This window comes from Onychostoma macrolepis, chromosome 09 (genome assembly GCF_012432095.1).
Source record: "Onychostoma macrolepis isolate SWU-2019 chromosome 09, ASM1243209v1, whole genome shotgun sequence".
Lineage (NCBI taxonomy): Eukaryota > Metazoa > Chordata > Actinopteri > Cypriniformes > Cyprinidae > Onychostoma > Onychostoma macrolepis.
Genome location: NC_081163.1, coordinates 30,779,030 through 30,798,694, shown reverse-complemented (window position 1 = coordinate 30,798,694; position 19,665 = coordinate 30,779,030). Strand labels below are relative to the sequence as shown.

The window sequence follows — 19,665 nt, the reverse complement described above, 5'->3', positions numbered from 1 at the left end:
CGCTTAACCGCTAGGAGGACACTGACCTCATTGCTCCCACAGAAACGTCATCAAGCCTGTTCCTCCGACTGAGACCGTACCAACGGTCAGAAAAATAGGGGGATTTCTGCCATTAACGTAGCCAGAGACTAACATTTCAGGCAAATCATTAAATTATTTCTCTTGAACCATAAAGATTTCAAATGAATTGGGGAAATATTAATCATTAAGTATTTAGAAACAAAACAAAAAATGATTTATATACATCTTGTGTGATGTCTTTGTATTTCCAGTCGCAAATAACCGCCTGTGTGGGACATATAGTATAATCCTGTCTCGTGAAAAGACGTCTTGTACTCAGAAAGGAATATTAATCATCAGTGTTGTGACATATACAGTTACCTTAACATTTGTTATAAAGCTCTAAAAATAATCGCTGACGATTTTTTTTTAGTGTAGTTAAAGATGTCCACTCCAGCTAGAAGGCGACTCATGCGAGATTTTAAGCGGTGAGTAAGTTAGCTGCTAAATGATAGATGTGTTTGTTTTGGTGGAATAGCTTGCTAGCTAACTTAGCTAGCTTCATATCACCCAGTTCTGTAGCCGATTATTAAATGTAATATAAACGATTAAAATACGACATTTAATGTTGTGCTTACCTCTTTGAGTCTGTCGGTAGTATCACATTGCCTGTTTACATTGTGGGGATTCTTAGAAACTCTACATGTGTCTTAGCGTATGAGCTAGCTGGCTAGTCTGAGCCGGTTAGAGAAGTTATTCAAGCTTGACTTCTCTGAATGTGATGATTACTACTACTATTTAGCCAATATCTTTGTATTTCTAGTCATTTTTATTAGGTGACCAGAAGCCACGCTTTGTCGTGTAATATTCCAGGGTTTTAGTAGTCAGTGATTGACACACTGAAAAACTCAGTATGATTGAGTGTTATGTGGTGGTCCCCCAGGCTCCAGGAGGATCCTCCAGCCGGCGTCAGTGGAGCTCCGTCTGAGAACAACATCATGGTGTGGAATGCAGTTATATTCGGGTAAGAAGAGAGCAAATCGGGCTGATCGAGTCGAGTCTGCGCCAAACAGCTCATGTAACAGGGGTCCCACGGTCATGGAATACCTCCAAATATGAGGGGATTATAAAATCGACATAAACAGACCTGAAAATCTTATAGAAGTGAATTATATGATTAAATATCATGCAGCTTAAATTTTAGGAGAAATTAATACTTCGTTATCAAAAAAATATATTAAATTGATCGTTTTATGATGTTTATAATGTTATAAAACTGTTTTATTGCAAATAAATGCTGTTCTTTTGAACTTTCTATTAATCAAAGAATCCTGAAAAACGATTTATCAGTTTCCACAAAAATAGCTCAACGGTTGTCAATATTGATAATAATAAATGTTTCTTGAGCAGCATATTAGAATGATTTCTGAAGGATCATGTGACACTGAAGTAGTTATTTGTCATATAAATGTATAAATATATTATTTGTATAAATTGTCATTATTTAATATTACCATTTTAAATACATGCAGCCTTTGTAAGGATAAGTGATTCTTATGAAAACATGTAAAAATTTGTACCAACTGCAATGTTTGGTGGGTTTTGAAGGGTAGTGTGTAAATATACATGTATACACGTTTCATTTCATTTTGAGGGCTTGAATTGAGCAAATCAGCCCCACCACGTGTTCAGTGCTCTAGTGTAGCATGTGTATTGCTGTTATTTGATATCATGCTCAACATGCTGTACCTGAATGTTCCATGTCAGTGTCCTTCTACCTTTGAGCTTAATATTGTGTTTCTCGTTTTTACATGCAGTCCAGAGGGAACACCTTTTGAAGATGGTAAGTGTCTGTCTGCTGACCTTTCCAGCATGATTATCAAGTGCATGTGTAAAGAAAATGGGTAAAATGTTTCTTTGTCAGAAATTAAAGATACAATGTTGTTTCTATTCTGCACACAAGGTACCTTCAAACTCACAGTTGAGTTCACAGAGGAATATCCAAACAAACCCCCAACTGTGCGGTTTGTCTCAAAGATGTTTCATCCAAATGGTAAGTGATACTTCCTGTTTGTCTCTGATTAGAAGCTTTGTCAAACAGAAACTGGTTCTCTAATATGCGCTCAGTAGTCTTTAGTCATTCACTTAGGGGTTGTACAGCATTGGTGAGTGTTTGGTTGCTACATGCTGAAAAGTTATTCATTTTATCATGGGTCATTAGGGCTGTAATCAACCAAAGAAAATCTTGGTCGACTGAAGTCCTGAAACTTTCGACTAAAAATGACGTTGTGGAGAAATAAAAAAACGTACGTTACATTAATTAGATGTGCACTGTGCTCAGTACTTGGTAGCCTTGTTGTCTGCCTAAATTAATTATAAATAAACATAAAAAAACTAATAGGCTATTTGCAGTATATTAAATCGTTTTTGACCTAATTATTTTGCACTGAAATGAGTCTGACACACGAGTCTGTAGTCTCTGACAGCGGTGCATCACGTGCACCTGCGCAATATCATAGCCTGTGATTTCTGAAAACAGTACTATGTTGTCAACTAGTGATATCACAAGAACTTTTGAGGAATGTGCAACATAATTTAGAAAATTATTTTTGTCATATGTTATAAGTATAACTGTCAGACACTATCATTTCAGCCGCTCTGCGCAGCTCGCACAGAGCGAGGCTGAACATAAGAGCTCAGTCATGGCTGAGACACGAATAGACTTAAAGCTTTTACTCTTAATAAACACAAAAGGCGTCCACTTTAATAAAAAGAATATTTATTAAACAAACAAGAGCAGAAACCAAATAAAGTGCATAACTGAAAAATAAAGCATCTTAGGCTCTAAACTAACACAAACAGTGGGCACAGCGCAATTGCGCATTCCAAATAAAAAATACAAAAACTAAAAAAAGTGCCCAAATCCAATAAATAATACTAGAAATAAATTTGCAGTTTGCACAATAATAAAAGGGAACCATAAAAGTAAAGTAGGCTACTACAACATGTTAATCATCCAAATTTTAAACGAAACCAAATAAAGCGAATACAACAACAAGGTAGCTGCACTCAGAACAAATACAAAAATAAATCAATCAAATGCCCAAATCCACAAGTATTTAAAATTAATAAATGTGCAAAATTATAAAATGTTATTAATGTCCAAAACAAAATAAAGTGCAAAAAATAAATAAAGCATAGGCTCAAAACTAAAACAAACAGTGTGCACATGAAATGAGCGCGGCCAAACTGATGAAATGAGTGCGGCAAAAAATCGACCAATCAGAATTTTGGTCGAACCAGACCGTATCGACCAATTAATCGACTAATCGGCTGGGATGTTACAGCCCTATGGGTCATGCATGTATTCTTGATTTAATGTAGTAAATATGTTGTTCTAACTCTTCTTTTGCTGTCTTTCACAGTGTATGCTGATGGCAGTATCTGCCTAGATATTCTTCAGAATCGGTGGAGTCCAACTTATGATGTTTCTTCTATTCTGACATCAATTCAAGTATGTTAACTAACTGTTTTATGGTCCTTTTAGATTTAACAAAATGCTTCACGTATCCTGTGGACGTTATTGAATCTGAGAATTGTCTAATTTGAATGCTTGATTCCCCCCACCCCCCATTTGTTATACTCGAGGCCTTAATTTTGATTTCTCTTACTTTACAGTCCCTTCTAGATGAGCCAAATCCCAACAGCCCCGCGAACAGCCAGGCAGCACAACTGTATCAAGAAAACAAACGGGAATATGAGAAACGGGTGTCCGCGATTGTAGAGCAGAGCTGGAGGGACAGTTGACCACATTCACAAACCATGTTCTCACTGAAATGTTGTTTTCCTTTTCTTTGGCTCTGTTGTTGGGGGATAGTTTTTCAAATCTCCATTTTTAAGTTTTTATGCACTTTACTCATGCAAGATTGTGATTTTTGTTTTATTTCTCCCACATTTTTGCCTGGACTGATTTTCAACCCTCATTAAGATCAGTGAAAGGGGTTAATATCCCTGGTGAATAATGCTTGACTAATTTTGCATATGGCATGAACATGCAGTGATTGTTCTTTTTTGCTAAATGCATTAGCATCTCTAGAAAAAAAAAACATTATGGTTGAGTCAATCAAGGCAGTCTAATTTGAATTCATGACTTACTGAGCGACATAAGTCACAGTAGTGTCAATGAAAATGTTTTTGGTGCTTTGTCAGTTTTAACATCATGGTCTCACTTAAAAAGCAGTTAAAAGTGTCCTTTTAATTTTGGTTTTGCTTCCATTCTTCTGGATTAGCATTCGTTATGCTGGTTTAGTCACAACTCTTCCTGGCTCTGCCAGAGGGATGGCATGCTACCATGTGAGCGGTGAGCATCTCTAGCACGCACTGAAAACACATATGAGATGTTGGTAAACAGGCGTGAGAGTTTATATAAATTATCAAATGTTAACAGAAAAATGGCAATATGATGTGGAGTATAAAATGTATATTTACTGGTCGAAAAAAATTGAGATTTGCTGGAATTACTCAAAGTTCAAAAATATCCTCCAAAATCTTACAGAGATACATGTTAACTGCAGTTACTTAATATCTTTTCATGGCTTGCATCACAAGTCCAATCAATCAAGTGAAATAATGTCTTGAGGTCTTTTTCCAAGCCCTTGATCTTTGCAGATGTATGCCCTGTTACATGCATGAATGCCTGAGTGTGTCCTTGCCTCTATTAATCTCTTGTATATACAAAAACACATCTGAATTTTGTGTACAGATTTTGCACTGGTTGGCACTCTCATTTTCCAGCACTTGTAAATACTTAAATAAAAGGTGAAACTACCTTTGTGAGTAATACGTTACTGATACTTTACACTTTATTTCAATATTTCTGTAACAATAGCAAAAGTCTATTCTATTTAAAACATAAGAACCTTTACTCCTTCTGTTTAATGTTTTTAATGCACCAAGTTAGGTGAAACATGTGAGACATGGGAAGTAAATAATGTGACATAATGCATATCAGAAACAAATTTCTGGTCCACATTTGAAATGTACTTTGAAGTTCACCCCAAAACGAAAATATCCTGAAAATGTACTCATTCCCAGGCTATCCAAGATGCAGATGAGTTTTGTTTCTACTTCAAAAGAGATTTGGAGAAATTTAGCATTACATCACTGGCTCACCAATGGATCCTCTGCAACGAATGGGTGCCGTCAGAATGAGAGTCCAAACAGCTGATAAATCTTAAATAATCCACACAACTCCAGGCCATCAATTAACGTCTGGTGAAGTAAAAAGCTGTATGTTTGGAAGAAACAAATCCATCAAGGGATTTAAAACGTCCATACCCTGTTGTCCTCTCACATCAAAATCCACCAACTGTTTTTACTATTTTTGCTTGTAATCTTATTATACTAGTATTTCAGACGTAAGCAACATGAAGATAAAACATTTTAGTGATGGATTTGTTTATTACTATCATACAGCTTGACTTCACCAGACGTTAATTGATGGCCTGGAGTTGTGTGGATTATTTAAGGATTATTGTGATGTTTTTATCAGCTGTTTGGACTCTCATTCTGACAGCACCCATTCACTGCAGAGGATCCACTGGCGAGTAAATGTAATGCTAAATTTCTCCGCATCTGTTACTATGAAGAAACAAATTCATCTACATCTTGAATGTTTTCCCATGAAATATTCATTTTTGGGTGAAATGCGTTTCATTTTATGTAAACATTTTTTATAAGCATGAGACAACTCTGCATTAAGCATGGTTTATTTTACATGAACATATGTACAGTTATGCAAGGCATAAATACAAAACTGATAGCTGAAAATAGTAAAAATGCATTACACTGTCTTGTAGTTGGATGAACAGAATACTTCCAATGCTGTAGAACATTGATAACTATGTAGCTGATAAGTGAACCCTATCAAACATATCGCTAAAAGATATAGCTACTAACAAATGACCAACTCTAATCTGTAACAACATCACAGGCCCTGGCCTCTCTCAAAACTGGATACTAAACTCCTGAATAAAAAAAAAGGGAACCAGCTACACCTGACACTACCTGTTGTACGCTCGCTCTTTCTTAGACCTCTCTAATGCTTTGTCCATTGTCTTCTCATTGTCTCCTCTGCACTTCGGACAGTACCATTTTCCTTTGGGCTTATGGTGCAGGCCAACACATGAGAAGTGAAACCACTCAATAGTGCATTCATCATTATCACAACCTATCATCTCTCCATAAGACACTTGCTCGCACAGGCAATAAGTGGGTTCATTGGGATCGATAGGCAGGTCTGTCGGTGACGGCTCCCTGTCCTGCTTGCTTTTTGACCTCTTCTTCTTCTTCGATGACGTGGATGAGGTCTTGGCCTTCTTTTCTTTTGGAACGCCTGAACCAACCTCCTCATTGTGCTCCATGCTATAATTGGAGTTTTCCCGGTTCTCCGAGCCATTTTTCTGCCTTCTTGAACGCTTTCCACCCGATTTGTCAACTGAAGCCGGGGTCTCGTCTCGTCTCCGTTCCGCACTCGGCTTACTGACCGAGAGCATCGAAGCAGAGACCGGTGTCATAGTTACAGTTGTTATGGCACTGGGGGTGCTGCCCACTGACACGGTGCTCTCCGGCGAGTCCTGGCAGGCCTGGAAAAGCTCGCTCTGCCACTCCAGCTGCCGACTGCGATTCTCCACCATTTCTACCATTTGGCCTGCGATCTGGATCTTTTCATCTCCGAGTTCTTCTGTACGGATCAAAGAGCGCTGGATGCAGTGAAGCAGACGCCGCCTCTGCACAGGATCTGATTCTTGTCTGTGCTTTTCATAAGCCTCGTCCAGTTCACTGAGGATCTCTGCAAGATAAATGCCTCAGGATTAATGTAATACCAGAGATGCAAACAAGTAAGGGCGAAAAAATGTGAGAACCGGGGGAATGCTCCACATGGAATTTTTTTAAGTATATTCGTTTTACATGCTCATTTGTAGTTACTTTAAGGTATTTTAAAAAATATATGTTTTATTACCTTATATGTCCAAAACTGTAATTTTTCACAAACAAAATAATAATAATAATAACATATTGTTGCAACATTTTACAAAAATCAAGACTGAATATATTTGGTAAAAATCCCGTGCCCTCTCTCTCTCTTCACTGTTCCCACATCTCAGACCTCAAATACATAAAATATTACCCTTTTTAGACAGTTTAGTAAAGAGTAAAGAAAATACTATACAACACTTACTAGCAGTTGCCAAGTGGTTATCAGTCTTACTTTTCCAATACAAATAAGACCAGTCCCCCCTCCCCCCATAGGTGACCTATTTTGATCTAAAAAAAAAAAAAGTGACTTGTCACCTAAAGGACAGGAGTTTGCATCTATGTAATACAATAATAATGTATGTCAGTCTATCCACCTTTATCATTTTAACCTCCAATAAAAAAGTCAGTGATCAAAGGATTATTGTCTCAAGACAAGACACCACAAGTGAAGAAGACATTTTAACTAACAAATATCAACATATTTGATTAATTACAGCACAAAAACTTTTCTGTAATGTTTAATTTAATGTTTAAATATACAAAAGTCAGAGCCAAAAAGAGAAAAAAATCCCACACACTAACCACACTTGCAAATGTATCAAAATATAAATGTATTAAATCACAACATTTCGGTCCATGACCTTCATCAGTCATATTGATGATGGTCATGGACCGAAACGTGAGTTAATGGAGAGATGATAGTGAATGTGGACCCTTTTTGGTCGTTTTTCCTATGCACCTATCAATTACTTACAGGTGTGTGAGGTTCAGTGTTGCCAATTTAGCGATTCTGTAGCTAGATTTAACAACTACCCCACCCCTTTTGAGACTTTTTTCAAAAGTTTAGGGACAAATATAGCAGCTTCTTGGACAAACCTTATTTAAGTTCTCATCTTGCCCACTGATCTTTATTCATCTTTATATAGATCAGTGAATTTGTCATTATTATGTCATCTAGTGACATTTAGCTTCCAGTTTTAGCTACTTTCAATTGAAAGCAGTTGGCAACACTGATTAAATTTTGATTGATTGTTGATTAAATATACACATGTGAAATTATCGATGTAAACATGCCAAGATTTGAATACATTTACAGAACCAAAATCTGAATTGGACAAAACCAAATTCAAAATTCTTTTTTTAACAGAAGGGATTCTGGATATCTCTTTTCAACACTCCATAAATCAGGGATGGGATCATATTTTAGGAATAAAATGTACAATTACCAGGTGAATCTGTATGTAAAAACATTCAGAATATAGATGTGAATACAACTCTTTGGAATATGTAGGCTAAGTGCTTTTTTTTTTTTTTTTTTTAAATATGGCCTTAAATTTTGTTTTATTGTACGTGAAATCTACATATGCAAATAGATAATGTGTAATCAAATAAACACTTACATGTGTATTTTGCAAGTTTTCTTTCCTCTAATCTGAAAGAAGACATGTTACGGAACAAAAATAGCCCGAATCTCAAAACTGACCAGAGCATGGAATAAAAACAATGGTTTTGCCTGTAGCGTCTTTGCTGTTAAGATGTTTCATATACAGTAGACACAGTCGCAGACCATATGATACGTCTAAGTTTTGTCTTTATAGCATTTTAAACACTATTTACACAACACTAGCACACAGCTGTGATTTCAAGCTACATAATTATTTAAACAGGAAGTTTAGTGGCGCTGTAGAAGCTGCAAGACTCCACGCTTCATCCAGACAGGATGTGTAGTGATTTAGCAGAAACCTCTACAAATTTAGAATATAATTGACAAATAAATGTCCTCTATATATTAGCTCAGCTTTGACCTCTCAATCGCACGACGCGGGGAAACCTGCAAGTTTCATGTGCTAACGGTTAGCTGCTAGCCAGCCAGCTAGCTAGTGTGACATCTAACAGCCGTTGCACAAACAATGCAGTGTTTTTTTCTCACACTTCTGTTACATGCGAGAGTCTGTAAGCTTTCACCTTGATATCTGGCGTCAATTTCCTTCATGAGAGACACACATCTTTGTAGGTCCAGCGGCAAAGACTCGACCAGCTCCAGATACTCCTCAACATAGTTCATAACAACATGAGAAGACTCTCCGTTTGAAGAAGGGTTCAACATCTTTTCACACGCATTTAAGAGGCTGGTAGAGCAACGTAAATACGTTTTTTAATAGTTATATTTTTTTCAAAAATAAAAGTCTGGGCTGCTAGAAAAGTTACTCAGGTAAGTGTTGTAGTGAGTTGTGCAGGACCAGTGACCAGTGTTGCCAGATAGGATGGACGATTTCCAGCCCAAAAGCTCACAAACACCCGCCCAAAATGTTAACTGTCAAAATAATGTGATCGAATGTAACGTAAATCAAGGTTGATAAGAGCCATTTTTATCTCCTTGAAACAAAATAATGACGATAAAGTAATATAAATATAATGCTAGATAAATTTCCCATGGATCAAATCGGGGCAAATACATTAAAGAGAATTATTACCAAATATGATTAAAATATGCAAGCTAGCAGACACTGTCAAAACGGCAATCAAGAAATTAACCCTCGAAAAAACACATGCATCATTTTCAAAGTCGACAGTCAGAAAAAGTACCCAATATAAGTGATCGGAATAAGCAACGTAAGGTCTACCTTCGTATTTCACACAAAACTGGAGGAAGTCTTTCGTGAAGTTCATATTGAACATAATACAGAACTTTGCACAGTCAAAACTAACAAGCCCAGCAGCTTTCAATGATATACCAATCTGGACCGTTTAAAAGATTGGATTGTATAAATATAAATAGATTTTGATTAAATAATTGAACTGTGCTCTGATTTCGGAGTTGCAGTGATTATAGCCTTCGTGTCATCTCTCCCTCAGCAGGTGTAATTCACGTTTTGAGAGTTAAAACACTCTCCATTCTTTACCATGTAACTTATATTTAGGCATTGTGATCACTTACACAGTTATACATTCAAAATCAGATCCATTATCGCGCTAAAAACCCGTCACTCATGAATCATAAAGTCTGTCTGCTGATCCCTATGATTGGCTAAAAGTGCGGCCGCGACGTCAACATCAGCACCAGTCTCTTTGCTGTGTGTGTGTGTGTGTGTGTGTGTGTGTGTTTAGTAACGTCGTGATTGGATGCAGTATATGCACACTTGGGCTTGTATGTTTGGAAACCGCCAAACTGACCCCAAACCAGCCCAAATTTTGTCAATCCGCCCAAAGCAATATTTACCCGCACAATCTGGCAACACTGCCGGTGACGCTTCTATGGTGGAGACCTAGCTCATGAATATGAATTGCCTCGCAGTGACGTTGCTCTACATCCTTCCAACAGAGTGTCTCGTTACGCAGAAGCTAATTAATATTCATGAGGGTCGTGTAACGTCTGCATACTGTTGCACTTTGAAGACGCTTGGTGGCGTTTGGTAGCAAGACTTCAACGGGTGCTTCAGAGGAGCTGCAAATGAAAATGACCTACATGTCTGTATTAGGTGTAGTGTTGAGTTCAGTGTAATTTGGGTTGCAGTTTATGAAAATACAGAAAAAACCCTGCTCTCTAGACTAGTTGGCTTAGCTCATCTTCCAATTATTTGTGTTTGGAGGGTGCAGAAAGTTAGAGTGTCTTATATTATCTTGCAAAATCATGTGAACTGTGACTTGTAGCATTCAAATGTATTTATTTTGGCTGCATAATATTAACATTAATCATTTTTATTGTTAGTTATATTGTGTTTGCTACATAGATCACTTCACAGCAAAATCTCAAAACATCCTTATAGCATCCTCTGCATACATAAAATGAGGTATTTTGTGTTTCTCCCTTCTTGCTAGTCTGTTATTTGAGCTTTATTAAACATGTAAGATATTTAAAATCATCATGCATAATATTACATTTAGAGTAGGGCTACTGTCGGTCAGTCTAAGCACATGTGAATGCCTATAGTTTTTAATGTATAATTTTAATAACTCATTCAGACATGAATTTTGTCCTTTCTAAATATTCTTCAGCTACTGTGGTAATTGTCATCCTATGCTAAAAGATTAAAATAGTAGTTATGTTCCTCTACACCAAGAATGCCCTGCAGGGGTCACTTATGTTAAGGCAATGAGGCTCTTAATGTTGTTTATCCTCAGCTGTGTTGTTTACTGGCACATCATGTAGATATTCTTTTCTCTCGAGTGTATCATTGTGAATTCCTTGTTTCAGTTACAGCCCCGAAGAGAAATCCTAACGAGTTATCCTATATTTTTAACAGTTGTGAATGACCTTTGAAAAAGGTGAAAGTAGCTCTTTGTACATCTGTGTTATTAGCAGTAAAAAATGTCAGATGACTAAAATGTCATAATGTGCAAACGAGAAGGGGAAATGAGTGTAAAGTTCTCCAGAAGCCAGCACAGTCCAGTCTCCTTGTCTTGCGTACTCTGACCCGAGTGGTGTCGTAAAGGATTACCTCTTACGCATTTCAGTGTCAATGGAGAATTCAGAGTTTGGACAAATTAGGTTACTTTCCACATTAACTTAATGTCAAGAATGGAGGTGTAGTCATAACTGAGGTTTTGCGTAGACAGTCTCAAGCTTTTTTCAGGATTCTTTTCTTTATAAAAACATTAAAAATCTTACTGATCCAAAACTTTTGGACAGAAGTATAGATAGACAGATTAGATAGATAGATAGCAATAACAATATGTTAAGCATGATTAGCTTGTCCTAAACCAAACCCTCATCCTAACCCTAACCATATAGTTTATAGTTAATGTTACTCAGTACTTAAATGTGTAATTACACTGTAACAAGGACACCGTAAAATAACCACATGTATGTAGAGAGAGAGAGAAAGACAGAGTGGTGTGTGTGTATGTATATATGTGTTATGTAACAAGTAAACCTCTTGTTTTCAATTAACAGGTAAATTTGCATATGTTATGAATATGCAGTCCTTTGGCATAATGCAGTTCATCAGTTTTTCATAATATTCTTCATTTTTCATAATATATATATTTTTTATTGATATTCTCTTTTAGCAAACTTTTGTTGTGATTTTCTAATAGTCATTACTTTCTGTATTTTTTACTATGTTTGTTAAATCTTAAAATTTAAAGTAACATGCTGCTAAATGATTTCAGAATATTTGTTCCTGTTTTCTCGTGACGTTAACCTATTGTTCAGGCCCTTTCAGTATAAACAAACCTAGGCTTGTCTTCGGTGAGTCTCATGACCCTCCAGAAAGTCACAACGTCCTGGACTACAGTCATTGCTAGCTCACTTTACTAAGTACTATACCACAATCACTTCAGTTTTGTAGGATAATATGCAATATTCTCATGGTTCAGGCTCAGCTGAATTGGTTTTCTGGCAGTGGGTTTGAAATGTTAGAACTGCTGAGTGACTTCATGAACGAGTTCGTCAGTACAAGTTAAATAAGCTGATGGTGAGCTACCTGGTGGATAATGCTGATACCTGACCTCACTCTGAACAGATATAATCTCTCTTTCGCAAACACACACAATAATGGCTTTGGAATTTATTGCGTAAGTGCAAATAATGAAATCACATCAGATTACCATAAATAAAGGGAAAAAGAAGACCTGAATAGGTTTTATGACCTGGTTTTATGCATCTCAGTTAAACTGCTAGTTTTACAATTGCCCCAAAAGCCTTTGGACACTTAAGCCACACTTAAAACTGTATTATCATTGCATTAACAAAATATCAACTCAAGTGCATTTATACAAAAGAAAGATAGCACAAGTAAAATGTTTGGACTTTATTTTTTTTGTTGACTCAGAGTTTAATAGGAACTTCATTTCAGACAAAATAAACAAAACTAAGAGCATAAAGGAAACTTTTTAATGCCCTCTTTGGTGCTTTTGCTGTAATTCTTCAGATGCTCTGTTAAAATATCAGCAGTTCTCAGGTAAACACCCCCTTCAATTCACTTGCCATGCCCATTTTTGCTGTCCACATTCTGTTTATCCGCCGTATTTCTTCACCTCTTTGTGGGTGTTTCTTCTTTCATTCTGAGACAAAATGTTGTTCCTGTGGGGCCCCAGACTAGTTGGAGAAGGAGAAAATCATTTAAATGGGGAAAAGTTTATAAGACTTAAATGTATAGTTCACCCAAAAATTTTAATTCTGTCATTAATTACTCACCCTCAAGACGTTTGTTCATCTTCAGAACACAAATTAAGATATTTTTTAATGAAATCCGAGAGCTTTCTGACTCATAGACGGCAACGCATGATACATTCAAGGTCCAAAGGTACCAAGAACATCGACAAAATAGTCCATGTGACATCAGTGGTTCAACCGTAATTTTATGAAGCTATGAGAATACTTTTTGTGTGCAAAAAACTAAATAACTTTATTCAACAATTCTTTATTTTTTTTATTATTTTTTTAAGATTTAATTTTGGCGTTTTTGCATTTATTTGATAGGACAGTAGTGAGACCGGAAGCAAAGTTGGAGAGAGAGGTGGGGAGGTGGGGCGGGATCGAAAGGTCCGAAAAAGGAAAGGTCCGAAAGGTCCGCCAACTGTATTCAACAGTTCTTCTCCTCCGCATTACCCTAGCGCCATTTTGGAGAGTATCACGATGCATGCGTGTGATTTGATCTGCATGTGCTGCTGATGTAGAACACGCACCTTGTTTACGTTCAGGAAAGCAAACGTATGTGTCGTGATACTCTCCAAAATGGTGCTAGGGTAATGTGGAGGAGAAGAATTGTTGAATGAAGTTGTTATTTTCATTTTTTGCGCAATAAAAAGTATTCTTGTAGCTTCATCAAATTACGGTTGAATCACTGATGTCACATGGACTGTTTTAAAGATGTCCTTACTACCTTCCTGTGCCTTGAACGTGGCAGTACCCTTGCTGTCTATGGAGATATCAAAAATATCTTCATTTGTGTTCCGAAGACGAACGAAGGTCTTATGGGTTTGGAATGACATGAAGGTGAGTAATTAATAACAGAATTTCCATTTTTGTGTGAACTATCCCTTTAACGATTAATTAGTTTTCTGTTAAACAATGAGTGGTTGAATAGCTGTGCATATGTATGTTACTCCTGAAAGTCTCATTATTACCAATACAGGCATGCAACGCATACAAGATAAGCAGACATGTTGTTTCTTAAAGAACTACCAAAAAGTAAAAGCATTATGTATGTCTGCGAAACAGTGACTGCTTGTATGCACCATTACTGAAACTTCTGGCAGTGATACACAGAAGCTACAGTCATAGCTCCTCATTCAATTATATTCGCTCATGGTGAGAAACATTAGATGAACGGTATCTCGAGATGCTGTTGTGTGTGTGTAGCCTTATACGCGTGTGAGAGCCTATGTATTTAATGACACCAGAGGAAAAGAATGAGAAGTCGTTACACAGAACATTGTCTCCGCTTATGGAGACAAGCAGTTAATCATGATGATTTTGACTTTTTATGGTCTTAAAGCTGCCCAGTGCCACTGCTCCATAAGAAGGACATTCCCTCTCCTGTCATGCACTACCTTTTCCAGCATCACTGGTGGCTAAACTAGAGATCTTATAAGCTTTAAGTTAGTAGATAGTGCTATGCATTTAGAAAAGTATTCAGATCCTTGAATGTTTTTCACATTTTATGTTGCAGCCTTTTGTTAATTCCTTAAATTATATTTTTTTCCCCACATCAATCTACACTCCACACCCGATAATTGCAAAAATCAGATTAGCAAATTTAAAGCTAATGCTTTAAAGCTTTTGACCAGTGGTCCCCATCTAACCTGACTGAGCTTGAGAGAAACATAATTTACTACTGATCCAGTATTGAAATCAATCCTCAGTTCCTTTTCAGATACGTTGTGCTCACCTGTAAGATTAAGTGTGCTCTTCTGCTGAACAGAGCCGGACTCTGAGGTGTATGTGGCCACACAGGTGAGCTCACTATTGTTGGCATTAGCCGGCAGATATACTCGATTCTCCATCATAGAAAACATGCCATGCTTCTTGACAGAGCTGGTATTGGAGGAAAAGTTTATGGCAGGTTCCCAATGAAGAGTGGGTGCTTTCTGTTTAAATATGGAATGACAAACAGCAATCCTTTGACTGTTTTCACTGTCCAGCTGGGTGGCAACGTTGGTAACTAAAAACAAAGAACTTTAATTTAATTTATTCAGCAGGATAATACTATTTGGTTCACTTTTTGTTGTAATATGGACTGAAGTCATCACTGGTTCATGACTGCAGTGAAAGTTTGAGATTTGTAAGTTCTCAGATAGAAATAAGATATCAGTTAGTGGCTTTATACCTATGAGAAGTAAGCTGTCATGTAAACGTAAACATTTTCATAGTTTTTGTAATAGCTTTACAATAAATTGTATTTGTACTCACCGCTTACAGACATGTTAAGAATATAGCTTCCTGCTTTATATGATACATCACAAGAATAAAATCCTTCATCTTGTATTGAAATCTTGGGAATGACTATAGAAACTCCATGTGAGGTGTTGAACAGCCTCTTTCCATCATTACATGTGTCGACCAGCTTGGGTGACAAACCATTGAAACCAAGCCAACATTTTCTGCCTTGGAGGCTGATGTTCCAGACGATATAAATTAATTCATTCCATTTGATATCAGTGGCATTGCCACACTGTAAAATCACATCATTGCCTGGAACAAAGGTCTGCTCTTTGAAAACTGCAGAAAAAATGCCATGTGGATAACCATGTTAGATAGGCTGTTACCTCTGCATAGCAGATACAGCATCTTACAACATGTATGTAAAATGGTGCTTCTATAAAATTATATAAACAGTCATTTTTCTTAACGTCAAGCACTTGCTTTCGCCGACCACTGGTTAAAAAATATTTATAGTTTATGTTCTTATTTTGTACCCTATTCATGAAAAATGGCAGTGTATTTACATAAATAAATAAGTGTATGTTGTCTGACCTGTCAGTTGTTTAATCGCAGAATCTTTATTCTGATGTGAGGCAGTGTCTTGATTTCCTAGAACCGCGTGTTAGTAACAGGTTAATGTGAGGCTCAGCACAATGAAACACAATCATTCACTCGAGTGAGATTTCCTGTTAACTTCTGTTACTCCAATGTAAGTGTGAGATATTGAAGATTTAGCGAATTTAAACAAGGGCAACACATTATAATAACTTTCATTAATATATCATTAACACGTATTATATAATGCTTAATAGATCTTTAGTTAATATACTGTATATCCAAAAAGCTAGAAACGTGATATAATGTGCTTGTTAATGTTTACTAATAATCTTATTAAACATTACCTAATGAGAATCAGATCATTATTTCATGTAATTTAAAATGCTTACAAATGCCATCAAACTTTCAATTCGTATGATCATGCATTTCTTGAAAATCTACAAATGGTTTTAACAGCTGTTATACAATGATTAAAAGCTTTTGTTAATGCACAACACTTTTACAGCTGAGGTGTGGTACGAGTAAGGTTAGGTTCAAGGGCAGAAGTATAAAGAGGTCAGTTTGATTCGCCCATAAGGAAACACAGTTTAATCTGTTCGTGTTGCATTATTTTGATTAATGAAAAAGTGTTGTTTTTTCATGTCGGTATGTGATTTCAAAGAAATATCCTGTTTAATGATAGTATACCAATATAAGTGTTGAGGCAATAAAACGTTTTGAACCCAAATTACAATGTGTTTTGTGTCTTTAGCAAGCATTTAGCTAAATTTAACTAACCACCGCTTACACAAACGTTGTTACAGAAGCTAAAAGTCCAGTGCACATAAAGATACTAAATGATTAGTAAACATTTACAAATTATGAATAGTTTTTACTTTAGACTGGAATTAATCAATGATTTGTTAAGATGTGAAAATAGTAGAAGTCTACCCAACAAATAAAGCCCAGATATATGACCTTTACAGGAAGTGATAATGATTTAATGAATATGTTAATAGTTTGTACAGTGTTTAAAATTACTAAGCTATTTTTTTTTCATTTACTTTATTTGTAAATGTTGAAAAGCATTAGGTAATATGTGAACTGAAGTTTAAAGACATTTGTTAGCATTCAAAAGTGCATTAACAAATAAGATTTTTAATCATTGTATAATTTTAGTATTAATTTTTAAATAATGTGCATGATCATATGAATTGAAAGTTTAATGACATTTGTAAGAATTAAGGATTTGTAAGGATTTATTAATGAAAGTTATTATAAAATGTTACCAATTAAGGGTATTTACACTAACCTTTTGTTTGACTTCCTGCCATAAAGATGCTTAGGAGGATGACCACCATCAATGTCTTATTGTTCACCATTGTTGCAAATCGTCTTCTCTTCTGTCACCTTTAAATGTACTCTTTCACTTGTCTGTTCTCCTCCTATTGTTTCCTTCAGCAGTAAAGATGTTGTACACTCTTTAATTCTTTTTTTTTTTAAATCAATTTTTATCATTGCATAATCTTTTCCCACACGAAAATTCTGACTTCCTGTCTTGTTAACCACGGCTGTCATGTGAGAGCATTTGTGAGCATATTTGTTTGTTAAGCTGGCAGAATGATGAAACTAACGTGACCTAACGTAATTGACAAAAGTGAAGTTTTGATCGGTTCAATTTACAGTATTTGCATTTTAGAATTTTTTTAAAGCCAGGTTTATGATATGATATGTGATTATGATAGCAAATTTTATTTTATTAAGGTTAAAACTAAAATACCACATTACTCTTTGCTATGACACTTAAAATATAGCTCAGGTGCATCCTATTTCTCTGGATCATCTTTTGTGTATTTCTACAATTTGATTAGAGTCCATCTTCTGCAAATTAACTAGCCATGATTTGGAAAGGTGCACACCTGTCCATATAAGTTCTTACAAGCTAAAACGCAAATCAGACCAAAAATAAAGCCATCGGGTCAAAGGAACTGCATGGAGAGCTCGGAGACAGGATTGTGTCAAGAGCTGGGGAAGACTACAAAATAAGTTCTGATGCATTGAAGGTTCCCAAGAAAACAGCCGCCTCTGTAATTCTTAAGAAATTTGAAACAACCAGGACTCTTCTTGAGTTGGTTGACCAAACTAATATCTTTTAATGTGTATATTTTGAACTTGCATCCAAAACATCTATTGAAGTTGTCAATAAAACAAAGTTTGTTGGAGTATGGAGAAAATACAATTTCATTTTTTCTTCTATACTTCAAAATTTCATATTTAATGGTGGAAGCATCATGCTGTTGAGGTGGTTTTCAATGGCAGCAACTGTTCTGCTTCAGAGCGCTCAGGACCTCAGACTGGGCTGAAGGTTTGCCTTCCAAAAGGACAATGGCCCTAAACATATAGCCAATGACAAGACTTGAGTGGCTTAGGCACAACTCTGTGAATGTCCTTGAGTGAGCCAGCCTGGGTTTGAACCCAATTAAACATCTCTGAAGAGACCTGAAAATGGCTGACAGAGGATTAGCAGAGCAGAATGGAAGAAAATCACCATCATACCCCCCAAAATATGAGGTTGCCTCACTGCTAAAGGTACATCAACTGGGGTGTGAATACTTATGGTGTTTTTTAATATTTCAGTTCTTTCTTTTAAATAAATTCAAATTTATCACAAATCTTTTGCTTCATAATTATGGAATATGGAGTGTAGATTGCTGTGAAAAAAAGAAAGAAAGCAGTGCTTCTCAGATCTGTCCCGGAGACCTTCTATCACTGCACATTTTGGATGTCTTCTTCATCTAACACACCTGATTCAGCTCATCAGCTCAGCATTTTAAGGCTGCAACATAGCAAAATGTGAAAAGTATTCAATTTTATTATTTTCTAAATGCACTGTATTTGCTGTCCCCGTCTGCTTGGCTCTGATCCCAGTCTGCTTCCCAGAGCTCTGCTGTTATCTTAACCAGAGGAATGTGGGCTCGTACGCTATCAGTTGGTAAACATCACACTGTTTTTAGCTCTCCCTCCTACCCCGTCTCTGTTTGTCTAGGCCGGTCAGATTGACCATGGGGGGTTGTGGTCGTCATTGCAGTTGCGTCAGAAATGACCAGGTCCTACAGTGACACAAGAGAACAATCAATACAAACGCCTTGACACCGGCTCACCTCCTAATGTCCATTTAAAAGAAATATCAGTGGTAGGCTTTCAAACTGGCGTCAGCAGGTGTGTGTCTAGCCTCAATGCGAGATCTAGAAATGCATTTTTCATGATCCATGAGTCAGGTCTGTGAGTGCTGGGATGATGAAAGGCGATGACGCAGAGGTGTGACAGTAATGCAGACGCTGGTATATGTGTATGTCTCCATGTCTCTGGAGGTTAAAATAAAACTCGGTGTTCAGCCACAGTCCAGTTTGAAAGGTATGTGTGGAACGTAGATTTGACCTTTTAGACAGTTAATTATGTTGTGTGTGTGTGTGTGTGTGTGTGTGTACTTCATTTGTTTGGGGACAAATATACACCCTAAAGTGAGATAAATGTAACAACCTCCCATTTAGTGTCGTCATTTAAAAAACTGATTCATACACACACTCCACATAAAGGTTAATTTAGTTAACATTAGGTGATGTGCACTAACAGTACTTTTACAGGATTTGTTATTATAGCTTAATGTGCATTAATATTGTTCATTTATTCACCAACATTCATTCATAAATTAACTCAAGTGA

General features: G+C 36.5%; 3 protein-coding genes across 3 annotated transcripts; 1 reads left to right on the top strand and 2 right to left on the bottom strand.

The window, feature by feature from the left end:
• The first annotated feature begins 322 nt into the window (after positions 1-322).
• On the top strand, positions 323-4,828 carry ube2al (ubiquitin conjugating enzyme E2 A, like). The gene is made up of 6 exons (XM_058786115.1): positions 323-488; positions 944-1,024; positions 1,818-1,843; positions 1,964-2,053; positions 3,426-3,514; positions 3,679-4,828. The coding sequence occupies exons 1-6, from the start codon at positions 445-447 to the stop codon at positions 3,805-3,807; spliced, it is 459 nt and encodes a 152-aa protein (XP_058642098.1). The 5' UTR covers positions 323-444; the 3' UTR covers positions 3,808-4,828.
• On the bottom strand, positions 3,873-9,334 carry ing1 (inhibitor of growth family, member 1). The gene is made up of 2 exons (XM_058786113.1): positions 9,004-9,334; positions 3,873-6,850 (listed from the first exon to the last, which is right to left on the bottom strand). The coding sequence occupies exons 1-2, from the start codon at positions 9,143-9,145 to the stop codon at positions 6,063-6,065; spliced, it is 930 nt and encodes a 309-aa protein (XP_058642096.1). The 5' UTR covers positions 9,146-9,334; the 3' UTR covers positions 3,873-6,062.
• Positions 9,335-12,776: 3,442 nt separating this feature from the next.
• Positions 12,777-17,506, bottom strand: LOC131547288 (uncharacterized). Its single transcript, XM_058787744.1, has 5 exons — positions 17,256-17,506; positions 15,959-16,015; positions 15,395-15,703; positions 14,874-15,146; positions 12,777-13,078 (listed from the first exon to the last, which is right to left on the bottom strand). Exons 1-5 carry the CDS (start codon positions 17,323-17,325, stop codon positions 13,014-13,016), a joined length of 774 nt encoding a protein of 257 aa, XP_058643727.1. The 5' UTR covers positions 17,326-17,506; the 3' UTR covers positions 12,777-13,013.
• Positions 17,507-19,665: the final 2,159 nt, after the last annotated feature.

Excerpts from the sequence above, each read along its gene's own strand:
- ing1 (XM_058786113.1), bottom strand. The coding sequence starts at position 9,145 with ATGTTGAACCCTTCTTCAAACGGAGAGTCTTCTCATGTTGTTATGAAC. Across the intron at positions 6,851-9,003 it reads AATTGACGCCAGATATCAAG|AGATCCTCAGTGAACTGGAC; the intron begins GTGAAAGCTTAC and ends TTTATCTTGCAG.
- ube2al (XM_058786115.1), top strand. The coding sequence starts at position 445 with ATGTCCACTCCAGCTAGAAGGCGACTCATGCGAGATTTTAAGCG. Across the intron at positions 489-943 it reads CTCATGCGAGATTTTAAGCG|GCTCCAGGAGGATCCTCCAG; the intron begins GTGAGTAAGTTA and ends GTGGTCCCCCAG. Across the intron at positions 2,054-3,425 it reads AAAGATGTTTCATCCAAATG|TGTATGCTGATGGCAGTATC; the intron begins GTAAGTGATACT and ends TGTCTTTCACAG.
- LOC131547288 (XM_058787744.1), bottom strand. The coding sequence starts at position 17,325 with ATGGTGAACAATAAGACATTGATGGTGGTCATCCTCCTAAGCATCTTT. Across the intron at positions 16,016-17,255 it reads GGCAGGAAGTCAAACAAAAG|GAAATCAAGACACTGCCTCA; the intron begins GTTAGTGTAAAT and ends ACGCGGTTCTAG. Across the intron at positions 13,079-14,873 it reads GAGCACACTTAATCTTACAG|TCTGGGGCCCCACAGGAACA; the intron begins GTGAGCACAACG and ends TTCTCCAACTAG.